Source organism: Phoca vitulina, unplaced genomic scaffold, assembly GCF_004348235.1.
Source record: "Phoca vitulina isolate PV1807 unplaced genomic scaffold, GSC_HSeal_1.0 scaffold47, whole genome shotgun sequence".
Lineage (NCBI taxonomy): Eukaryota > Metazoa > Chordata > Mammalia > Carnivora > Phocidae > Phoca > Phoca vitulina.
Window position 1 is genome coordinate 2,954,653 of NW_022589750.1, and position 22,483 is coordinate 2,977,135.

The 22,483-nt window shown below is 53.5% G+C and overlaps 1 protein-coding gene and 1 pseudogene across 2 annotated transcripts in view; both read left to right on the forward strand.

The window, feature by feature from the left end:
• The window catches only part of PFAS (phosphoribosylformylglycinamidine synthase), a 19,886-nt gene extending 7,388 nt beyond the window's left edge, over nt 1-12,498 (forward strand). The window contains exons 12-28 of the mRNA XM_032431816.1: nt 5,138-5,211; nt 5,323-5,479; nt 5,763-5,824; nt 5,961-6,122; nt 6,400-6,525; nt 6,669-6,800; nt 6,982-7,212; nt 7,355-7,535; nt 7,900-7,983; nt 8,175-8,330; nt 8,549-8,668; nt 8,945-9,090; nt 9,213-9,420; nt 9,585-9,676; nt 9,762-9,876; nt 10,714-11,037; nt 11,146-12,498. Coding sequence (XP_032287707.1) covers nt 5,138-5,211; nt 5,323-5,479; nt 5,763-5,824; nt 5,961-6,122; nt 6,400-6,525; nt 6,669-6,800; nt 6,982-7,212; nt 7,355-7,535; nt 7,900-7,983; nt 8,175-8,330; nt 8,549-8,668; nt 8,945-9,090; nt 9,213-9,420; nt 9,585-9,676; nt 9,762-9,876; nt 10,714-11,037; nt 11,146-11,456 — 2,681 coding nt within the window. The 3' untranslated portion in view covers nt 11,457-12,498. The remainder of the gene's footprint in view (nt 1-5,137; nt 5,212-5,322; nt 5,480-5,762; nt 5,825-5,960; nt 6,123-6,399; nt 6,526-6,668; nt 6,801-6,981; nt 7,213-7,354; nt 7,536-7,899; nt 7,984-8,174; nt 8,331-8,548; nt 8,669-8,944; nt 9,091-9,212; nt 9,421-9,584; nt 9,677-9,761; nt 9,877-10,713; nt 11,038-11,145) is intronic.
• On the forward strand, nt 404-2,125 carry LOC116649220 (annotated as a pseudogene). The gene has a single exon (XR_004302648.1). The product of XR_004302648.1 is annotated as an elongation factor 1-alpha 1-like (transcript).
• Nucleotides 12,499-22,483: the final 9,985 nt, after the last annotated feature.

The window sequence follows — 22,483 nt, forward strand, 5'->3', positions numbered from 1 at the left end:
AAAAAAAGAAGAAGAAGAATGTAGCAGGAGGGGAAGAATGAAGGGGGGAAATCGGAGGGGGAGAAGAACCATGAGAGACGATGGACTCTGAAAAACAAACTGAGGGTTCTAGAGGGGAGGGGGGTGGGAGGATGGGTTAGCCTGGTGATGGGTATTGGGGAGGGCACATTCTGCATGGAGCACTGGGTGTTATGCACAAACAATGAATCATGGAACACTACATCTAAAACTAATGATGTAATGTATGGGGATTAACATAACAATAAAAAAATTTAAAAAAAATAAAAGAAGTAACATAGGCGCACACTTTTTTTTTTTTTTTAATAACCACTTTATTGAGATGTAATCCGTGTACCGTAAAGTTCACCCTTGCTGTTTCGCAACGGGTTTGCCGCCAGAACACAGGTGTCGTGAAAACCACCGCTCAACCTGAACCAAAATGGGAAAGGAAAAGACTCACATCAACATCGTCGTCATTGGACATGTAGATTCGGGCAAGTCTACCACTACTGGTCATCTGATCTACAAATGTGGTGGGATCGACAAAAGAACTATCGAAAAATTTGAGAAGGAGGCTGCTGAGATGGGAAAGGGCTCCTTCAAGTATGCCTGGGTCTTGGATAAACTGAAAGCTGAACGTGAACGTGGTATCACCATTGATATCTCCCTGTGGAAATTCGAGACCAGCAAGTATTATGTGACCATCATTGATGCCCCAGGACACAGAGACTTCATCAAAAACATGATTACAGGCACATGTCAGGCTGACTGCTGTCCTGATTGTTGCTGCTGGTGTCGGTGAATTTGAAGCCGGTATCTCCAAGAATGGGCAGACCCGTGAGCATGCCCTTCTGGCTTACACCCTGGGTGTAAAACAACTAATTGTTGGTGTTAACAAGATGGATTCCACTGAGCCACCCTACAGCCAGAAGAGATACGAGGAAATCGTTAAGGAAGTCAGCACCTACATTAAGAAAATTGGCTACAACCCCGACACAGTAGCATTTGTGCCAATTTCTGGTTGGAACGGTGACAACATGCTGGAGCCAAGTGCTAACATGCCTTGGTTCAAGGGATGGAAAGTCACCCGTAAAGATGGGAATGCCAGTGGAACCACACTGCTTGAAGCTCTGGATTGCATTCTGCCACCAGCTCGTCCAACTGACAAGCCCTTGCGTCTGCCTCTCCAGGATGTCTATAAAATTGGTGGTATTGGTACTGTCCCTGTGGGCCGAGTCGAGACTGGTGTTCTTAAACCTGGCATGGTGGTCACCTTTGCTCCAGTCAGTGTTACAACTGAAGTAAAGTCTGTTGAAATGCACCATGAAGCTTTGAGTGAGGCTCTTCCTGGGGACAATGTGGGCTTCAATGTGAAGAACGTATCTGTCAAAGATGTTCGTCGTGGCAATGTGGCTGGTGACAGCAAAAATGACCCACCAATGGAAGCAGCTGGCTTCACAGCTCAGGTGATTATCCTGAACCATCCAGGCCAAATCAGTGCTGGATATGCACCTGTGCTGGATTGTCACACAGCTCACATTGCTTGCAAGTTTGCTGAGCTGAAGGAGAAGATAGATCGTCGTTCTGGAAAAAAGCTGGAAGATGGTCCCAAGTTCTTGAAATCTGGTGATGCTGCCATTGTTGATATGGTTCCTGGCAAGCCTATGTGTGTTGAGAGCTTCTCTGACTCTCCTCCTCTGGGCCGTTTTGCTGTTCGTGACATGAGACAGACGGTTGCTGTGGGTGTCATCAAAGCAGTGGACAAGAAAGCAGCTGGAGCTGGCAAGGTCACCAGGTCTGCCCAGAAAGCTCAGAAGGCTAAATGAATATTATCCCCAATACCTGCCACCCCAGTCTTAATCAGTGGTGGAAGAACGGTCTCAGAACTGTTTGTGTCAATTGGCCATTTAAGTTTAATAGTAAAAGACTGGTTAATGATAACAATGCATCGTAAAACCTTCAGAAGGAAAGGAGAATGTTTTGTGGACCATTTGTTTTTTTTGTGTGTGTGTGGCAGTTTTAAGTTATTAGTTTTTAAAATCAGTACTTTTTAATGGAAACAACTTGACCAAAAATCTGTCACAGAATTTTGAGACCCATTAAAACAAAAGTTTAATGAGAAAAAAAAAAAAAGTTCACCCTTTTAAAGTGTACAAGTCAGCGGTGTTTTAGGATAGGCACAAAGCTGTGCCTCGAGCACCACTAACTCCAGAACATTCTTGTCACCACCATACCCATCAGCAGTGTCTTCTTCCCTCAGCCTCTGGCGGCAGCTCATCTACTTTCTGTCTCTGTGGGTTTGCCTATTCCGGACATTTCATGTGAATGGAATCACACAGAATGTAGAGTTTCGTGCTTGGCACCTTTCACTTTGCACAATATTTTCAAGAATTATCGGTATGGTAGCATGAACCAGACCCTCATTCCTTTTTCGGGACAAACCTCTTGTGTGTCTATCTGTGCATCAGTTGGTAGACATCTGGGTTCTTCCGCTAGTGTGGATAATGCTGCTGTAAACACATGTGTACATGTTTTCTGGGCCCCTATGTTCTCGTGCCTCCAGCCTGTGTAACTATGAGTGGAATCGGGGGCTCGCACAGTAACTGTGTCCAGCTTTTCGAAAAACTGCCAGACTGGTTTCCAAAGCACCATTTTGCACTCCCCCCAGCAGTGTAAGAGGGTTCTGAATTCTCCACATCCTCACCAACTCCTGTTACCTGTCTCTCTGATTCTAGCCACCCTACGGCCTGAAGTCGCATCTCATTGTGCTTTGGGTTTGCATTTCCCTAATGACTAATGATGTTGAGCATCTTTTCACGTGTGTTTAGAGATCTTCCTTGGGGAAACGTCTTTCTGGATTCTTTGTCTTTTTTTTTTTTTTGGATTCTCTGTCCATTTTTAAATTGGGTTGTCTTTCTTTTTTGGTGGTTATAGGAGTTTTATGTATTCAGGATGCTAAATGCTTATCAGATAGATACATGATTTGCAAGTATTTTTTCCTGTTCTGTGGGATGTCTTTTTACTTTTTTCATGGTGTCTTATGAAGAAAACAATGTTTTTAGTTTTGGTCAGGTCAGGTTTATCTATATTTTTCTTTGCTGCTTATGGTTTTGATGTCACGGCTAACAAAACCATTGCCTAAGCCAAGGTCACGAAGACTTACAGCTATGTTTTCTTGTCATATTATTATAGTTTTTACGTTTAGGTTTCTGATACATTTTTTTTGTTTTTTAAGATTTTTTATTTATTCGAGAGAGGTAAAAGGAGAGAGAGAGAGAGCAAGAGCAGGGGGAGGGGCAGAGGGAGAAGCAGGCTCCCCTCTGAGCAGGGAGCCTGACGAGGGGCTCGATCCCAGGACCCTGAGATCATGACCTGAGCCGAAGGCAGACGCTTAACCGACTGAGCCACCCAGACGGCTCTCTGATACATTTTGAATGAATTTTTTTATATGGTGTGAGGTAGGAGTCTAACTTCTCTCTTTTACGCATGGATATCCAGTTGTCCTAATGCCATGTTTTGAAAAGACTATTCGTACCTTGCTGAATGGTCTTGGGACTTTTCAAAAATCAGTTGCCCCGGAGGTTCCTGGCTGGCTCAGTCGGTAGAGCATGTGGCTCTTGATCTTGGGGTTGTGAGTTCAAGCTCCCTGTTGGGTGCGGAGCCAACTTAAAAGAAGAAAAGAAACAAAAATCAACTGGCCATAAACATAGAGTTCATAATGGATTCACAGTTGTATTCCATAGTCCACAGATCGATTGATATATCTGTCTGTCCTTGTGCTAGAACCACACCGTCTGGATTACTACAGCTTTATAGTAAGTTTTAAAAGCAGGCAGAATGGGTCCTCCAATTTTGTTCTTTTTCAAGATTGTTTTGGCTGTTCTAGGTCCTTTACATTTCAGTGCACATTTTAGGATCAGCTGCTCCATTTCTGTGAAAAAGACAGCTAGATTGTGACAGGGATTGGGTTGACTGCAGATCAGTTGGGAACATGGCCATCATAACAAAGTTAAACCTTTTACTCTGTCAACATGGGATCTGTTCCCATTTGTTTAGGTCTACTAATAGATGTTGTAGTTTCAGTGCGTAAGTCTTGCGCTTCTGTTATTTTCTTTCTGATGCAATTGTAAAGGGGCGCGCATAATTCTGTAACTTGCTCTTTTCACTTAGCAATATATGTATCTTGGAGATCATGTCATATTGATAAATATCATAAAAATCATTCATGTGATCCTCTTTTTGGGGGGGATAGTGTTTCAGTGTATGGATATACTGTAAGTTATGAATCAGCTCCCTCTTGTTAGCATTTACATCACAGTTGACCCTTTGAACAACACGGGTTTGAGCCATGCAGGTCCACTGTGCATGGATTTTTTTCAAAAACGTAAACGTATTTTCCTTCTGATTTTCTGAATATTCTTTTTTCTCCAGCTTACTTTATTGTAAGAATACAGTGTATTGTAACATACGGAATATGTGTTAATTGTTCGTTAGTTTTTTACTTATTTATTAGTTCATTGGTTTTTATTAATTATTAATCAACTGTTATTGGTAAAGCTTCTGGTCAATAGTAGGTTACTAGTAGTTGACTTTTGAGGGAGTTGATTGTTCTGTGCACATTTTTTACTGTGCAGGTCAGCACCCCCTAACCCCAGTGTTGTTCACGGGTCAACTGTATTTCCTATCTTTGGTATCGCAAATGATGCTGCAATGTTTAATTTTGTGCATAGGTGATTTTGTGCCTGTGTTGATAAAGCTGAAGCATAAATTCCGCCACGTGTATGTACCCAAAGAATACGTACGTTTGGGGGCGCCTGGGTGGTTCAGTTGTTAAGCGTCTGCCTTCGGCTCAGGTCATGGTCCCAGGGTCCTGGGATCGAGCCCCACATCAGGCTCCCTGCTCGGCGGGAAGCCTTGCTTCTCCCTCTCCCACTCCCCCTGCTTGTGTTCCTGCTCTCGCTATCTCTCTCTCTGTCAGATAAATAAAATCTTTTAAAAAAAAAAAAAAGAATACGTACGTTTGTAATATTGATCGCTCTCCCCTCTTACCCGCTTCCCTTTATCCTTACACTTGTTCCTGCTCCCGCTTCTTCTGTTGGCTTCCCCAGCATCCTGACTCTTCCTTCCTTCCTCTCAGGCATGGATGTGGTGAAGGTTGGGGGTCCTGTCTATAGGATCGGAGTTGGGGGCGGAGCTGCGTCGTCTGTGCAGGTGAGTGGGACCAGCTCAGGGGCAGGCTCCGTGACGTTGTCAGGCCTTGGGCATTGGTGGGGTGTGAGCCCCCAGGCCCCTCCAGCCGAGCTCTGCCGTCTCTTCCCCCAGGTGCAGGGAGACAACACCAGTGAGCTGGACTTTGGGGCCGTGCAGCGCGGGGACCCAGAGATGGAACAGAAGATGAACCGTGTGATCCGGGCTTGTGTGGAGGCCGCCAGGGGGAACCCCATCTGCAGCCTCCACGACCAGGGTGCTGGTGGCAATGGTGAGGAAAGGGGTTGGGATGAGGGACTTGGCCTCCCTGGCCTCTTGCCACATTCGGCTGAGGCAGAGGCATTGGGGGTCTGCAAGTGGCCACCTGGCCCTGGGTCCTATTCTCCAGCCCCTGTGCCTTCTGGAGAGGCTCGGCATTGGGGGGCGTGGGAGCCTGCTGTCGCCGGATGGTTGGTGGTGGGGGTGCGGCTGGACACATAGAATTAGGGGCTTCTTTGGAGGCCAGGGCCTGACCATGGCCGGGTCACCACCTCTCCCCTACGCCCTCTCACCAGGCAATGTCCTGAAGGAGCTGAGTGACCCCGCCGGGGCCGTCATTTACACCAGCCGCTTCCAGGTGGGCCTTGTCCCCTGAGGTCTGGCCATGTCCCCATCCCCGCCGGCCCCAGCCTTCTCCCCGAGACTCCTAGCAAAGACACGAGACTGGGGAGTGCCCACTGACCCTTCCCTTTCCTCCTCCCTCCTGGATGCAGCTTGGGGATCCGACCCTGAATGCCCTGGAAATCTGGGGAGCCGAGTACCAGGAGTCGAATGCACTTCTGTTGAGGCCCCTTGACCGGGACTTCCTCAGTCGCGTCAGCGCTCGGGAACGCTGCCCGGCCAGCTTTGTGGGCACCATCACTGGGGACAGGAGAGTGAGTTGGCCCAGGGAGTCGGTGGCGGCCGCAGTGGGTGGGCTTGGAGCTGCTTGCGTCCGGGCTGGAGGGAGGGAGAGCCGTCAGGGGGAAGAGATGAGAGGAGGATGGGAGTCGGTGACACGCAAACTGGCGGACAGCATGTAGGAGGTGGCCAGGGGCAGGTACTCAACGGGGAAGCCAGACAGAGGGTGGAAAGCGTGCTTCTGCCCGGCTTTCCGGAAGTATTCCCTGCTGGGGTTCACAGTCTTCTTCCCTCTGGGCTGTGTGGCCATAGATCGTGCTGGTGGACGATCGGGAGTGCCCCGCTGGAAGAAATGGCCAGAAGGATGGCCCCCCCTTGTCTTCCCCAACCCCTGTGGACCTGGAGCTGGATTGGGTGCTGGGCAAGATGCCTCGGAAGGTATGTGGGGGTGGGAGGGAAGGCGGTTTTCCTCCCTTCTCTGCTCCGGCTCTTGCGACCACCCTTTGCCCAACGTGTGCTTTGTCGCCTATGTGTCCGGCACTCCCGCAGCTGCTCACACCCCGTCACCTTCTGTGTTGTAGGAGTTCTTTCTCCAGAGGAGTCTCCCCGTGCTGAAGCCCCTGGCCTTGCCCCCGGGTCTGCGTGTGCGCCAGGCTCTGGAGCGCGTTCTGAGGCTGCCCGCCGTGGCCAGCAAGCGCTACCTCACCAACAAGGTGCTCCCCACACCCCCTGCTCCGCCCCTGTACCCTTCCCTCTGCTCCCCCTCCCCGTGACTGTGGGGATTCAGCAGGCCCAAGGGAGAAGCGGCCCTGAAGGCCTGCTGCCCTGCTCCCGCCGCCTCGGGCCTGTGTGTGTGGGTCCCCCGCCCCTTGCCAACCCCAGCTGGTTCTGCAGGTGGACCGCTCTGTGGGCGGCCTGGTGGCCCAGCAGCAGTGTGTGGGAGCCCTGCAGACCCCCCTGGCAGATGTGGCCGTCGTGGCACTGAGTCACCAGGAGCTCGTCGGGGCTGCCACAGCTCTGGGAGAGCAGCCCGTCAAAAGCCTGCTGGACCCCAAGGTGGCCGCCCGGCTGGCTGTGGCCGAAGCCCTCACCAACCTGGTGTTCGCTCTGGTCACCGACCTCCGGGTGAGTCCCGCTGGGACGCATCTGCACCCACCCTCCACCTCGCCCTCTTGTCCTTCCTGCCCGTGACTTCCCAGCCCCTCCGCCCCCAGCCCAGACTCCCCACCACTCTTCTCTCTGACGGCCGGTGTTCGCCGCTTCCCAGGACGTGAAGTGCAGCGGGAACTGGATGTGGGCGGCCAAGCTCCCGGGGGAGGGCGCGGCTCTGGCTGACGCCTGTGAGGCTATGGTGACCGTGATGGCAGCCTTGGGTGTGGCAGTGGATGGTGGCAAGGACTCTCTCAGCATGGCCGCCCGGGTCGGCTCTGAGACAGTGCGGGCTCCTGGTACGGTCCGGGGCTCACGGGGAGAGGGGCAGACCTGCAGGGCTGGGCTGGCACCTCGCTCTCTTACTCCTCTTTTTCTCTTTTTTTAATTTTTTATTAACATACAATGTTTGTTTCAGAGGTAGAGGTTTGTGATTACCTTTTTTTTTTTTTTTTAAGTTATTTTAGAGATTGTGGGCGAGAGCAGGGAGGGGGCAGAGGGAGAGTGAGAGGGGACGCAGACTTCCTGCTGAGCCCAGAGCTGGCCGGACACGGGGCTTGATCTCACGACCCTGAGATCATGGCCTGAGCCGAAGCCAGTAGTCGGATGCTCCAACACCTGCAGCCTCCGGGCACCCCCACTCTCTTCCTCCTTGCTCTGCAGGATCGCTGGTCATCTCAGCCTATGCTGTCTGTCCAAACATTACAGCCACCGTGACCCCAGACCTCAAGCATCCTGGAGGGGGAGGTACGGGCCCTCCCCCCTCCTCACTGCGCTGTGTATTCAGAGCTGGGTCCTTCGGGAGGTCTGGGCCCCTCGTCTTGGTTCTGGGACTGGGGGTCTGTGGGTCTGTCCCCATGCTGGGAACCTTAGTGGTTGTGAGCAGGGCAGGGCATTCTAAGCTGTCCAGCTCCCTCACCCCTTTCCCGTCTCCCCAGGCCTTCTGCTGTATGTGCCTCTGAGCCCCGAGCAGCACCGGCTGGGGGGCACGGCTCTGGCCCAATGCTTCTCACAGCTGGGCGAGCAGCCTCCCGACCTGGACCTCCCCGAGAACTTGGTGCGTGCCTTTAACGTCACCCAGGGGCTGCTGAGAGGTGAGTGAGGCCTTGGGGGAGATGGTGCACGTGACTGACGCAGGGCAGACACTCACCGGCTGAGCAAGTAAGGGGGGTGGGCAAGAGGGCTCCGTCGCCCTGGCCTCTGGTTCTCGGAGTGTGCCCACCTTCTCCCACGTGACCTGCTCTGCAGAAGGAGGTGCAGGCCCGCCAGGTTTGGGCCCTGAGGCTGCTGAGCATTTTTCTCCTTCCTCCAGACCGCCTCCTCTGCTCAGGCCATGACGTCAGTGACGGGGGTCTCATCATTTGCCTGCTAGAGATGGCCTTTGCTGGGAATTGTGGGATAGAGGTGGATGTGCCTGCCCCTGGGGTCGACGGTGAGGAGCCTGGGGTCTGGACTTGGGCCTGGGCTGCCTGCCCCACCCTGTAGACCCCACGTCCTGTGAAAAAAATGGAGTTCCCCAACCCCGTTCCCGAGCCCTTGGCTATCTCCTCTGACCACTGAGCCTGGTGACTCACCCATCTGGGACGCCCCCTCCCCCCGCAGACCCTGAGGCCACATCCTTGGTCCCTCTCCCAGGCCTCCCCTCATCTCTGACCCGCACACCCCCCGGCGGCACCCTCGTCACCCTCGTGCCCCCTTGTTCTCCCAGCGCTGTCTGTGCTGTTCGCTGAGGAGCCGGGCCTGCTGCTAGAGGTGCAGGAGCCAGACCTGGCCCAGGTGCTGGAGCGCTACCGGGCGGCCGGCCTCCGCTGCCTGGAGCTGGGCCCCACGGGCGACGCCGGGCCCCACGCCCTGGTGAGGAGGGCAGGGCGGTGCACAGGGGGGAGGCCGCAGCTCGCCTGTGCCAGCCGAGGGGGCGGGGGGCCCAGGCCGGACCCCCTCGCTCTCGGCCCTGAGTGACGCGCCCCTCGCTCTAGGTGCGCGTGTCCGTGAACGGGGCCGTGGTCCTGGAGGAGGCTGTCGGGCAGCTACGAGCCGTCTGGGAGGAGACGAGTTTCCAGCTGGACCGGCTGCAAGCAGAGCCGCGCTGTGTGGCCGAGGAGGAGCAGGGGCTGAGGGAGCGGACGGGGCCCAGCTACTGCCTGCCCCCGACCTTCCCCACAGCACCCGTGCCCCGCGAGCCTGGTGAGGGACCCTGTGCCGTCTGGGCTTCCCCGACCCTCAGCCTGGGGGCTGCAACCCAAGGCCTGGATGCCGGGGCCTGCCCAGGAAAAGGTGTCCGGTGGCTGGGGGCGGGGTTTGTGGTAGGGAAGGAGCCCTCTGGCCCAGAGACACTCCCCCTCCCCCAGGTGGTCCCGTGCCCCGCGTTGCCATCTTGCGAGAGGAGGGCAGTAATGGAGACCGCGAGATGGCAGATGCCTTCCACTTGGCCGGGTTTGAGGTGAGCGGGGTGGCCGGCAGAGCTGGGGCTGGGGCTGGGCCTCGGGCTGTGTGTCCTCCTATACTTCTCCGGCCTGTCCTGCCAGGTGTGGGACGTGACCATGCAGGACCTGTGCTCGGGGGCAATCGGTCTGGACACGTTCCGTGGCGTGGCCTTCGTGGGCGGCTTCAGCTTTGCAGATGTCCTGGGCTCCGCCAAAGGTGGGTGCCGGGCGTCTGCGCGCTCCCTCCGCTGCACGTTCCGCGGAGCTGCCTCGGCCCCCCTCTTCCTGACCGGGAGTCGGCCTCTCACCTCCGCGGGGCCGGGGCTGGGGAGGACATTCATTCTGGGCCGGGTGCCAGCAGCAGGCCCGTGGGTAACTGACGTGAGGCGGGGTGGCTGGGTGGCACGGACCGCGTCTAAAGGGGCGGCAAGCACACAGCGCCAGCACGTTGTGCTCTCGGAAGGCGGGTTCAGTGTGGCCAGATCTTTCTGGTTTCTGAGAGAAGCCAAGAATCCAGATTGTTGTTTTTTTAATGGTTCTTTTTTTTTCTTTTTTTAAGAATTTATTTGAGAGAGCGAGCAAGCGAGAGGAACACAAACAGGGGGAGGGGCAGAGGGAGAAGCAAGCTCCCCGCTGAGCAGGGAGCCCGAGGCGGGGCTTGATCCCAGGACCCTGGGATCATGACCTGAGCTGAAGGCAGATGCTTGACGGACTGGGGTGCCGCCAAATCCAGATTTTTATATGAAGTCTTATTTTTAAACGTCAGACAGTTAAATAAAAAGTGTTGAAAATGCTCTGCTGGCCAGGCCAAAAAACTTACGGGCCATCTCTGGTCCAGGAATGGCAACATTTAAGCAGATAAACCTGTTTCTTCCCTTTGTATTTGCCCTGTCGGGGGTATGTGTGCACACGTGTGTGTGTGCGCACGTGTGTGTGTGTGCACGTGTGTTGGGGGCTGGGGGGGTCATGGCGGGTGGAACCGGGCGGGCTGGCACAGGAAGGCGGCCGTCCCCCTCCATGCCAGCCCCACCCTGACGTCCCTGTCTCCTCCTAGGGTGGGCAGCTGCCGTGACCTTCCACCCGCTGGCCGGGGCCGAGCTGAGGCGCTTCCGGCAGCGGCCGGACACCTTCAGCCTGGGCGTGTGTAATGGCTGTCAGCTGCTGGCTCTGCTGGGCTGGGTGGGAGGCAGCCCCAGCGAGGAGGCCGAGGAGCCGGGCCCGGACCCCTGGCCCGCCCCACCTGGCCTCGTGCTGCGTCACAATCTGTCCGGGCGCTTCGAGTCCCGCTGGGCCAGCGTGCGGGTGGGACCCGGGCCCGCCCTGATGCTGCGAGGGATGGAGGGCGCCGTGCTGCCCGTGTGGAGCGCTCACGGGGAAGGTCAGGCTCCAGAAGGCCGGCGGGAGGGTCTGGGGGCCAGCGTGGGTGGAGGGCGTGGGGGAGCTTTGCCCTCACTTCCCTCCTCCACCCCCCCCGGCCCCCCTGCAGGTTACATGGCATTTTCTTCTCCGGAACGCCAAGCCCAGATTGAGGCCAGGGGCTTGGCCCCACTGCACTGGGCCGATGATGCTGGCCAGCCCACGGAACAGTACCCCATGAATCCCAACGGGTCTCCCGGGGGGGTGGCAGGCGTCTGCTCCCTTGATGGCCGCCACCTGGCTCTCATGCCTCACCCTGAGCGGGCCGTGCGGCCGTGGCAGTGGGCTTGGCGACCCCCCCCGTTTGACACCCTGACTGCCTCCCCCTGGCTCCAGCTCTTCATCAATGCCCGAAACTGGACCCGGGAAGGAGGCCACTGAGCAGGCGGGGGAGGCTCCCCTGGGCCTGACGGTTTGTGCCGGGGGTCTGCTGTCCTCCCCATCCTCAAACTCAGAAGCGCCCCACCTTCTCTCCAAATACGTCTTGGACAGACAAGGGCCAAAATGCCAAAAAAAACCCCAACCCTGCTGGTTTTGTTAATCTGCCTGCTTTTGCCTTATGCCACAGGATCTGTCTTTGGTTCTTCTGCTCTGACAGGGTTGTCTGTGGGCCCGAAGGAGGAAAGAGCCCGCACTGGGAAGTGAGGATGCGCGGCCGGGAGAATGTTCCATTGCCCGCCCCCTCTCCCCACACGCACACACTCTACCCAGTGATCGCCACGCTGTGCCTGCCGTCACTCCTCTGGGCTCGGAGGGATGTTTTATGTGCCCCTTCCTCGTAACGGGGGTTGAGGGCTTTGGGGGTGTATGAAAGCCTGCAAGTCAGGACCTGCGTGTTCTCATCAGAAAAACAGCAGAAGCTTTCTGGATTCCGCTTTTTAAAATGTAGCGCTGTGCTGTGCACGCAGTTTGCAGAAGTTTCTCTGAGCCGGTCTCCGGCTGTGTCCTGGGGCTACACCAGTGCAGCCTTCTGAACTCAGTATTTGCTCCTCGATGTAGCAGCTCCCTTCCTGAAAGAAATGGTCACACCTGCTTCCCTAGAATTAAGCCTTTAGCCTGCCTGCCTGCCTTCATCCCATTCCATTCCATTCATTTCTTCCTGCCTCCCTCCCTCCATTCCATTCATCCCTTCTGTCATCCACCCATCCATTTCCTTCCTTCTCTCCTCCCTCCCTCCCTCCATTCATTCATCCCTTCTGTCATCCATCCATCCATTTCCTTCCTTCTCTCCTCCCTCCCTCTCTCCATTCATTCATCCATTCATTCATTGTTTCATTCATTCCATTAATGTTTGGTGATTAGCTACAGTGCCAAGCACTGTCGCTGCCCCCAGGGGTTTTACGATGTGATAGAATTTTTAAATAATAGCTCTAGGGTGCCTGGCTGTCTCAGTCCAAAGAGTATGTGACTCTTGATCTCAGGGTCGTGAGTTCCAGCCCCACGTTGGGCATGAGGGATACTTAATAATAAATAAACTTAAAAAAAAATCAAACCATGGCTATATATGGCACGTGCCATGAACCAAGTCTGTGCTTGGCATTTCATCTGTATCTAAAGTATTTTTCACAAGAATTCTGCAAGGTACTTGATAGCTGCCCCTCCCCCCCCCCTTTTTTTTTTTTTTTTACAAAGGGGGAATTAAGGGTAAGGATTATATGAATGGCCTAGGGCCACACAGCTTGCAAGGGCAGAGCTCTGGAGGCCCACTCACCCCTGCTGCTGTGCCCTGACATCCTGGGGTCACAGGTTTTGGAGGCCGGCCAGTCTTGCTGACAGCCGTCCATCGCTTCCTTTGCTCACAGGCATGTGTATGAAACTTGGACGCAGAGTCTGTTTGCTCTGAAGTAGTTCAACATCTTCATTAAAGACATTTCCCCAAGAATGGAGACTGGAGTCAGATCCTGGAGGGCGGGGGGGCCCTGGCGGGTGGGAGGGCAGGGGCTGCTGAGCACAGGCTTCTGGTGGGACAGCGGCGAGAAGAGACGGAGTGTATCATAGTGATGATACAATGTTAAATGATCTCCATGAAGAAAACTGTTTCAGGCCTCTTGCTGCTTTGCAAACTGACCCTGAGCGGCTGGGTGGGGGTGGGGTGCGGATGGGGGGGGCTCTCAGGGGTCATTTTTGGCATTTGAATATTCTTCCCTGATGTTGGGAAACCATATGTATAATTAAAAAGAAAACGGGGGTGCCTGGGTAGCTCAGTTGGGCTTTCGACTCTTGGTTTCGGCTCAGGTCATGATCTCAGGGTCGTGGGATTGAGCCCCACGTTGGGCTCCAAGCTAGGTGGGGAGTCTGCTTAGGGTTCTCTCTCTCCCCCTCTGCCCCTCCCCTGCTCATGCTCTCTCTTTCAAATAAAGTCTTTAAAAAAAAAAAAAAGTTGGGCGGAAAAATAGCTCCTACGCTGAGAGATGCCTTTAAAAAAAATTCTTGGGGCACCTGGGTGGTTCCGATTGGTTTAGCATCTGCTTTCAGCTCTGGTCGTGATCCTGGAGTCCCGGGATCAAGCCCCCACATCGGGCTCCCTGCTCAAAGGGGAGTCTGCTTCCCTCCGCCTCTGTCCCTCTCCCTGCTTGTGCTCTCTCTCTCAAATAAAAAAAATGCTTTCCCTCTTCCTTTGCCCCTCCCCCCACCTTTCTCTCTCTCCCTCTCTTAAAACAATAGGCTCCAAATGACATCACTTAGGCCAAGTCCCCAAAAGGGGGCTTAATACCTAATCTGCATTGTCGACCTCCCCCTAAAATGTAGTCTTTTATTTTTTAGGCTTTATTTATTTTAGAGCGAGCATGAGCTGGATGGACAGAGGGAGAGCGAATCTCAGGCAGACTCCATGCTGAGCTTGGAGCCCAATGCGGGGCTCCATCTCATGACCCCAACCAAGATCATGACCTGAGCTAAAACCAAGAATTGAACGTTTAACTGACTGCACCCCCCATGCACCCCCCAAAATGTAGTCTTTTTTTTTTTAACTTTTTTTTTTTTCTAAGATTTTATTTATTCAATTGAGAGAGAGCACAAGCAGGGGAAGTGGCGGGCAGAGGGAGAGGAAGAAGCAGGCTTCCCGCTGAGCAGGGAGCCCAATGTGGGGCTCAATTCCAGGATGCTGGGATCATGACCTGAGCCAAAGGCAGATGCTTAACGACTGAGCCACCCAGGTGCCCCCCAAAATGTAGTCTTAACTGGTCAGTGGAGTTTTCCGATGGGCACCAAATGAGTCTGCCACATGGGCCTCTCCATCTCCCAAAGGAAGCTGTAATGTGCATGGTGAGACCCCCTGTTCTCCCCACTAAGGGAAAGTGATCTTGTCAGGAACAGTCCTTTTACTATTCACGTTCTTTTTTTTTTTTTTTAAGATTATTTATTTATTTATTTATTTAACAGAGACAGCGAGAGAAGGAACACAAGCAGGGGTAGTGGGAGAGGGAGAAGCAGGTTTCCCACTGAGCAGAGAGCCCGATGTGGGGCTCGATCCCAGGACCCTGGGATCATGACCTGAGCTGAAGGCAGACACTTAACGACTGAGCCACCCAGGCGCCCCTACTATTCACTTTCTTGCCCCCATCCTCCTTCCACTTGTACAACTGCTCAGAGCCCCCCCCACTCCACTTGCTAGATGGGTTACTGCCCGATTCACGAATCATCCGATAAGGCCAATTAGATCTTCACATGTACTCAGCTGAATTTTTTAACCATTATCTTTTAAATTTATGGATAATCCCAAATGCAGAACATTGGGACTGATACCAAGACTTAGATGTCAAGTTTACTTAGGGCTTGATGCAAAAGGAGGGTGGTGTGTGAGGTGACCGCCGATTGGCTGTGATCGGTACATGCGTGCATCTGGAGATGGAGAAGCTTCTGGTTCGGAGCACCCTGGCCAAGCAAGACCCACCCTCAACCATGACCGGGACTGAGGCCATGCAGCTTCCCAGCCCTGTCTTTGCCGGCCCCAGACCCAGCTCTTGCCTCTGCCCACACCTAGCAAAGACCCCCTAGCAAACCCCCGGCAGGCTGCCTGTCCTCATTTTCTTCACAGGAAACCAGCTACTCCAAAAGCCCCTCCACAACCCTCCCAAGTGGTGGCTTTCATTCTCAAACTTCACACACCTCTCAGGGATTTGGGGTTTGGGTCCTCCCTGTACCACTTCCAGATTATTCTCCACCCCCTTTGAAGAAAAGCTTGCCCCATTTTAGGCTCACGCCATCCTACTAAACTGCCTTCACCCCCTACTTGGTATTCTGCTGGCTTCTCAATCATCCCCTGTGAAAGAGACGGCCAGTCGTTCCCCAATATCTGCTTCCCCCTCTACAAATATAACGCTCAAGTATTTTAGCAGGGGTTGTGGTGTGCTCAAAGTAAAGATGACGTCTCCCAGCTGCCCTTAACAGGTGGGATTATATTCTGACCAACAGGAGAGAAAACAATGTATACAACTTCCAAGTGTTCTTAAAGGAAGGGTGCATGCTTCTCTTCAGCTTTTCTTGCTTCCTGCTGTCTGGATTGAAGACGTGATGGCTGGAACTCCAGCACCTATGTTGGATCATGAGGTAGATTTTGAAATTGGCGTCACGTGGTACAGAGTAACAAGGTAGGAGGAGACTGGGTCTCTCGACACTGAAGACTACATATGAGCTCTGGAGGTCTCTCGTGTGAGAGACAAACTTCTGTCTTGTTTAGCCTTACTTTGGTGTTTTCTATCACTTGTAGCCACCCTTCCCAACTCCCCCTCATTCTTCAAGGGCATTGGTTCCTGGTTCATAGTCTTGCTGTCCACCTCAATCTCTCCCATTGTCCTGGATTCAGGTCACTGACCATTTCACACTCTGGACCTTTCTCCAGTGACTTCCTGCATTCCACCTTGGCCAACCACCTCCCTTGGGTTTTGTCATCCCCCAGATCCGCTGCACCTCCAAGCTCGCTGACCCAAGCACGCTACCTGTGACCATAACCTCCCTTCCTTGCATCTTCTTTCTTCATCTTCAGTATTCTGAGATCTCAAAGTCATCAGGACCTCCCGCTCAGTAACACCTTCCCCCCAATTCACTTCTTTCTTCCCCACTCATCTGACTTCCAGGCATAATTTATCCAATGCCCTTTAAGTTGACCACGTATCTTTTCATCATTCCCATGTGACAAAATCCAACCCATCAGCTTTCTCTGAGAAAGCCAGACAACAGGGCAGACTGTCTCATGAATTCATCCTGACCCACCCATGGGGGAAACATGGAATGGGAATTAGACATCAAAGGCAGTAAGCGGGACCTGAGCTCTAAAAAAAAGCCACCTAGAGGCGCCTGGCTGGCTCAGTCAGTTGAGCATCTGACTCTTGATTTCTGCTCAGGTCATGATCTCAGGGTCATGAGATGGAGCCTATGTCGGGCTCACACTGAGCGTGCATGGAACCTGCTTGGGATTCTTTCTTTCTCTCCCTCTGCCCCCACCCCTGGTGCTCAGGCTTGCTCTCTCAAAGACAAAACAAAACAAAACTTCTATGGCAACATCTAAAGCTAATAATCAGGTCCTGTCCTTTTTTCGGGGTTTCATCAGCCAACAGCTCGATACTGCAAGCTCCGCACACCCTTTCCAGCCCATGTCACTGCTGTGATGGATTCTCGGCATCGCAATCTTACATTGAGCTATGTGTTCCTCTGATCAACAATCTGTCTCCTCAGTTGAGCGTAAGCTCCATGGGAGTGGGAACTCCATCTCCGCCCTCCCCTGTGTCCTCCCACCTGGCACGGCACCTGTCACCCACTAGGAACACATGAATAAATACGAATGTTGACATTGGTAAAGATAGATACACTCGGGGTTGTTTTTTTTTCTTTCTCTTTAATAGAAGCGTGAACTTAGTCTGGTTACCAGTGGCTTGGCTTTGCAGGCTCTCTCAAGCATTTCTTCCTTTTACTTCCCTTCTCTAGTGGTTCAAAGTTACAAGCTCTTGTCATCACATCAAATGAGGGACACTGTGTGTCTGTGTTGAGGTGAGGGTAGAGGGACACGAGAACAGTAAGCCTTACTTTTTTCTCAGTTTAACACCTGCCTGGCAGCCCCCAGGGTCCCGGGGGTGGGGCAAGCCTATTTCCCTACCTCCTGCTCTATTCAAGACCCCAGGGTGGAAATCAAAGAAATTTCAGCCTGTCCTTGGACACGTGGGGGCAGCACCCAGATGGTGGAGCCCCGTGTACTGCTGGGGTGGGCCTTGGGTTGGAGTCCTGTCTCAGGCTTCAGGAAAGACCTTCCTGTGTGAGCAGCCCACTAGGAGTGCCTGAGATGGTGAGTCATTTCCCCCTGAGAAGGGGCGGGTCTGTGCAGCTTTGTCTGCTGGAGGAGAAGCTTGTGGCCACAGAATGGGACAAAGGGTGTGAAACAGCCCTACTGGATCTCTCATTCAAGTAAGAGAATGGTCAAGGGCTTCCTCCTAGGAGGGAGGGAGACAGAGTCGAAATGAGCCATCTCCACGAAGGATCTTTCAGGGGAGGCTAGGGTACCGTGGGAGCTCTCCGCAGGGAGTGGGGCCCCAGCTTTCAGGCTCAGGGAGGGGGTCCCAGGGTAAACTGAGGCCTGAGGGAGGGAGGAATAGCAGCTTGTTACAGGGAAGTGGGGAGGACAGCTGAGGAAAACAACTGTCCTTGCAAAGCCTCCCAGGCGAGCACCATGGTGACTTAAGGACCTGAACAAAGGTGAGAGCCTGGAACATTACCTACAGGGGGGAGAGAGGACGGGCACAGTGAAAGACCTAACAAAGCGTGTTAGGGAATCTGGACTTCATCCCAAGAGCAATGGGGAATCTCTCTAGAAGGGCTCTATATAGGGATGGAGACACGACCACTGGGGCCCACAGAAGAGGATGTGGGGAGTCCAGTAAGAAGGCACAAGCGCTCTCCAGGCAGGAAATGCTGGCCTGGACTGGGGTGGAAACGTAGGTGGAGAGAAATGGAACGATCCCAGAGACGCTAGGGGACAGAATCGCCGGGAACTGGATGTGGGGGGCAGGGGGACGAGGAGAGAGCGGAGCCAATGGTGAAGTCCAGACGTCCTGCTTGGACCACTGGGTAGGCAATGTCTCATTAGCTGTGGTTGGAACACAGGGGATGGCGCCCATTTGGGAGGAGGATGACCTGCTCTGCTTTGGAGGCACCGAGTCTGAGGCATTAGTGGGATGAACGAACGGAGGTATCCAGCAGGCAGGCAGGAGAGATCTGGGATGGAGATGACTGGGGAGTCCCTGGGTGTATGTACGGAAAAGGTCATCTAGGAGGTTAGGGTCCTGCTAACCCGTGTTTAAGGGGTTGGTGGAAAAACAGGAGGCTGAGTGGCTGGCTTCCCAGGGCCTGAGTCACTGGAGTATCCTGGGACACCCCTGGGAAGGAGCCAGCCCAAGTCCTTCACCACGGAGTCCTAGCTCTGCTGACCCCGTCTTCACCCCGAGGCAAACTCTTCCGGCATCAGGATCCTTTCCCCACAGAGCGCATGCAGCCCTCCCCACTCCCAAATACTTCCCCTACGGCCGGTTACAAGGACATGACCTTAGCCAAATAAAGCAGACAGAGGAAAAGAACCAAGTTATGTGGCACTTTGGGGGGGCTGGGGCCCCGCAGACTCCCAAGGGCACCTCCTAGGAGAATGTGATGTACCTCACCCTCCCCATGAGGCTCCATCAGATTCTGAGAGCTGCGACAGTGGGACCCCTCCCCACTCTCCCTCCCTCAGATGCAGGCCAGGCCACCAGGGGGATGTCTGCCACCTCTCCCAATTCACCTCGTCCAAAGGGCCTCCTCCTCCCACTTCTGGAATACACGATGTGAGGTGCAGCAGGGCAAGGGTCCGTCGAGAGGTCAAAAGTGAGGGTTTTGCCAGGACCGAGCATTCTGAGGCCGTGTGCCCTTTGGCAGCTCCAGGCAGAGGGTCCTCAGGAAGGAACGTGACCGAGCACGGTCCTGTGGCGCGGTTGTCTCTGGGTCACTGGCTCGGACAATCCCACACCCAGAAGGAGGAATGGCAGGAGCAGAGGTGCTGGACTCCACCGCTGGGAAGTGGGGGGAGCTGGCACCCAGTCTGGTGACGTGGATGCAACAACAGAGGCCCTCTCTCCTCTCCACCCCACCCACAACCAAGCCCTTCTCCGCCCCATTTTTGTCATTGGCGTTGCCATTGTTCTTGGCCCGGCCTCCATCTGGGACGCTACACTTTGCGGATCACCCAGATTATGGCTTCTCTTCTTTATTGCTTTTCTGGCTTCATCTCTCCCTCTCCTGTCTCTACCAGCTTCGCCCAGACCCTCATCCCCCTGAATGCGGGATATTACAGACTTCTTCTGTTTCACCCTAACTGGTCTAATGCCAACCGGGGGAAGCATTGGATGCCACGAGTTACCAGGTGTTTTCCACAAGACCACCCTCATTTCAGATGCCAGCCATAAATCTCATGGGTCCCCAAGTCACCCACATTTCTGGCCAACTGGATCTAAATTCCAGGGTTCCTGCAATGCCCAGAGGTTCAATAAGTCACTGGAACAACTCGCAGAACTCAGGAAAGTGCTAGACTTAGGATTGCTGTTTCACTGTAAGGACAGACAAACGTAAGTTCTGGAAGGGTCCTAGAAGCAGAGCTTCCAAGCCCAGGCCACCAGTAGACAGGTGTGTCACCTCCTGGCATATCAGTGTATTTACGATCCAAGAAGTTCCCCTGAGCCTCAATGTCCAGCATTTTTATTGGAGTTTGGGGTAAGGGTTGATGTCAAGTGGCTCAAAGCACCAACCCTCTCAGTCACATGGTTGGTCTCTGTGGTGTGGCCTACCTTCATCCCGATTCTTCTCTTTACATCAACTGTCAACTAGTCATCTCATTAGTGTAAACTATCAGGGCCCACCAAGAACAGCAAAGAGCACCTGTCACTTGGAAAATCCCAAGGATTTAGAGTTTCCCTCTTAGGAACCAGGAACGAGGGCCAGTCAAATTCTTTATGGTACCACATCTCTTGACTGGTCTTGACTGGTAAATAACCTCTTGTCTCTTAAGTAATATCCATTCAATAAATATTTATAGGCCAGCCCCCCCACCACCACCCCGCACAACTCAGGGGGAAGCTAAAGGTGAACGATGGGTAGGGTCCTTGCCCCCCTGGTGCTTAGAATCTACTGGAGATTAGAGCATTACAACATAGTGGGGTGCCTGTGATCAGGACAGGAAAGCCAAGAGCCCCAGGCACCCTCAGAAGGAGCGGTGAACCCTGGCAATGGGTTAGCCAGGGAGGAGGGGGAGAAAGAAAGTTCTAGGTGGATGGCACAGGTGTAAAATCTGAGAGGCACAAAGGAGGGTGACCCAGTCAAGGGGCTGAGGGAAGTTCAGAGTACCTTGCATCTAGAGGGGAGAATGGGAGATACGGGGCTGGAAAGTTCCGTGGGGGGGTGTTGGGTGACAGCTATAGAATCATCCCCAATACGAGGACACACTGTTCTTCCTCAAACACCGCATTCATGATACCAGGCCTTTGTTGAGAAACCTACTGTGGCTACCACTGAGCTTCCCCTAGGACCTGGTGTAGGGCCAGGACACATAATTCATAGCCGGGTTTCTTAAGCTCCAATCAATCAGCTTGGATGGGAAAAAGTTACGCTTATTTCCAATGACCTCTTATTTGAAATTTAGCATCTCTTGTTATTGTGACTGTAGATATCAGAGCACAGTAGCGTGAGAAGCACCAGACTGTGTTACTTTATACTTATCAGACCTGCCACTAGACCTCCTTAACGTGATGACAAAAATCTGGGGTTTTAACTTTGATTATTGTTTTCAAATATTTTCACTCCCTGGGGCGCCTGGGTGGCTCCATCAGTGAAGCGTCTGCCTTCGGCTCAGGTCATGATCCCGGGGTCCTGGGATCGAGCCCCACGTCGGGCTCCCTGCTCCGCGGGGAGCCAGCTACTCCCTCTCCCTCCGCTGTTCCCCCTGCTTGTGCTCTCTCACTCTCTCTCAAAAAGATAAATAAAATCTTAAAAACTTTTTTTCATTTCCTTTGTATCCCTACATATTTTATTTTATGAATTTGAAAACATTATTCCGAGTAGGGATCTGTGGGCCTCGCCAAGCTGCCAAGGGGATGCGTGGTAGAAAAAAGGTTCAAAACCTCTGCTTAATAGAAGTGTGTGTCGTCCCAATTCTTCCCAAACTGATGCTTGAGTTTGGGTGTATTGAGCCATCTCCCTGGTGCAAGTCCATCCCTTCTACCTCCTGGTGCCTTCCCAGATGCTCTGGGATACCTGTCCCCAGAGAAACCGGCAGCATCAACGGCATGCAGGGCATTGGATAAGGGAATGTCCCAGGGGGATGGAATCCCATCAGTTGTAGGTCTATTTCAACCAGTGAGCTGAGAGGGGGACAAACCCTCACACCCCCTTGAGAAAAATGGCTTGGGCCACTTGGGCCTACTGAGATTTGTCCCATGACACCCATTTATCCTAGCCACAGCCAGCTGGACCGAGGATCTCACTCGGATCTGGCTAGTGGCCCGGGAAGTGGCCAGGCAGGAGAGCTTGCCAAATAGGTCCTTAGATTTGAAGGTACAAGACAGTCAGCGGTTGGGAGGGCCCGGCGAAGTGACAGACACCAAGACAGATGTGAAGGATGAGAGGGACGGAAGTCAAGTCCAAGTGGAAATTTGCCAGGTTAGGGTGACCTTCCACCCGACTCTCCTGGAGGTCTGGCCCTGTGCCTGTGTCACTTCATGGAGATCTGCTTCTTACAACTTGGAAGAACTCAAGAGCTATAGCGGGCCAGGAGTCCCCGGCTGTACAAGGCTCATCCAAGAGCATGGCTCCTGGCATGCCAGAGACCCCAAATCAGGAAGTGGGGGGCTTTCTCCTCAGTCTCCCTAATCCTGTGCGACCTCCTCCTGGCTCAGTAGGCCCCCACCCGTCGTGCCCAGTGCCAGGGCCCTGTTAACTTCTTTGTCCTTGAAGGTCCCTTTCCAAGGGTTCCCTATCTGCTTGACTGCTCACAAAGCAGCTAAAGCCAGGAGTGCCCTGTGGGGTTGGGAGCAAACAGACGGCAGACCAGCAGAAATGGGGAGGGAGGGACAGAGAGGTCTGCCACTCCCCATCCGAGAGAGGCAGCGTGGAGTAAGTAGACCGCTCTGTTCTAGCTCCCTTGGTTTCCCTTGTCCGGGCTCCTTCCCTCCCTCTAGGGTCTGCAACACTGCCCTCCTCTTTAGAATTCCTCTTGGATCAAACCTAGTCCACTCTCTTGGCCCAGAAACAGATTCGGATGCAGCTACATCCATAGCTCCTTTAATCCCAACAACGTTTTAGGGACGAGGACATAAGGACGAGAGAAGTCTGAGGCTGGTAGTCAGAAGGGAACAGTCCAAGCTACTTAGGATGCTCTATAAAAACCCTGCACTAGACCA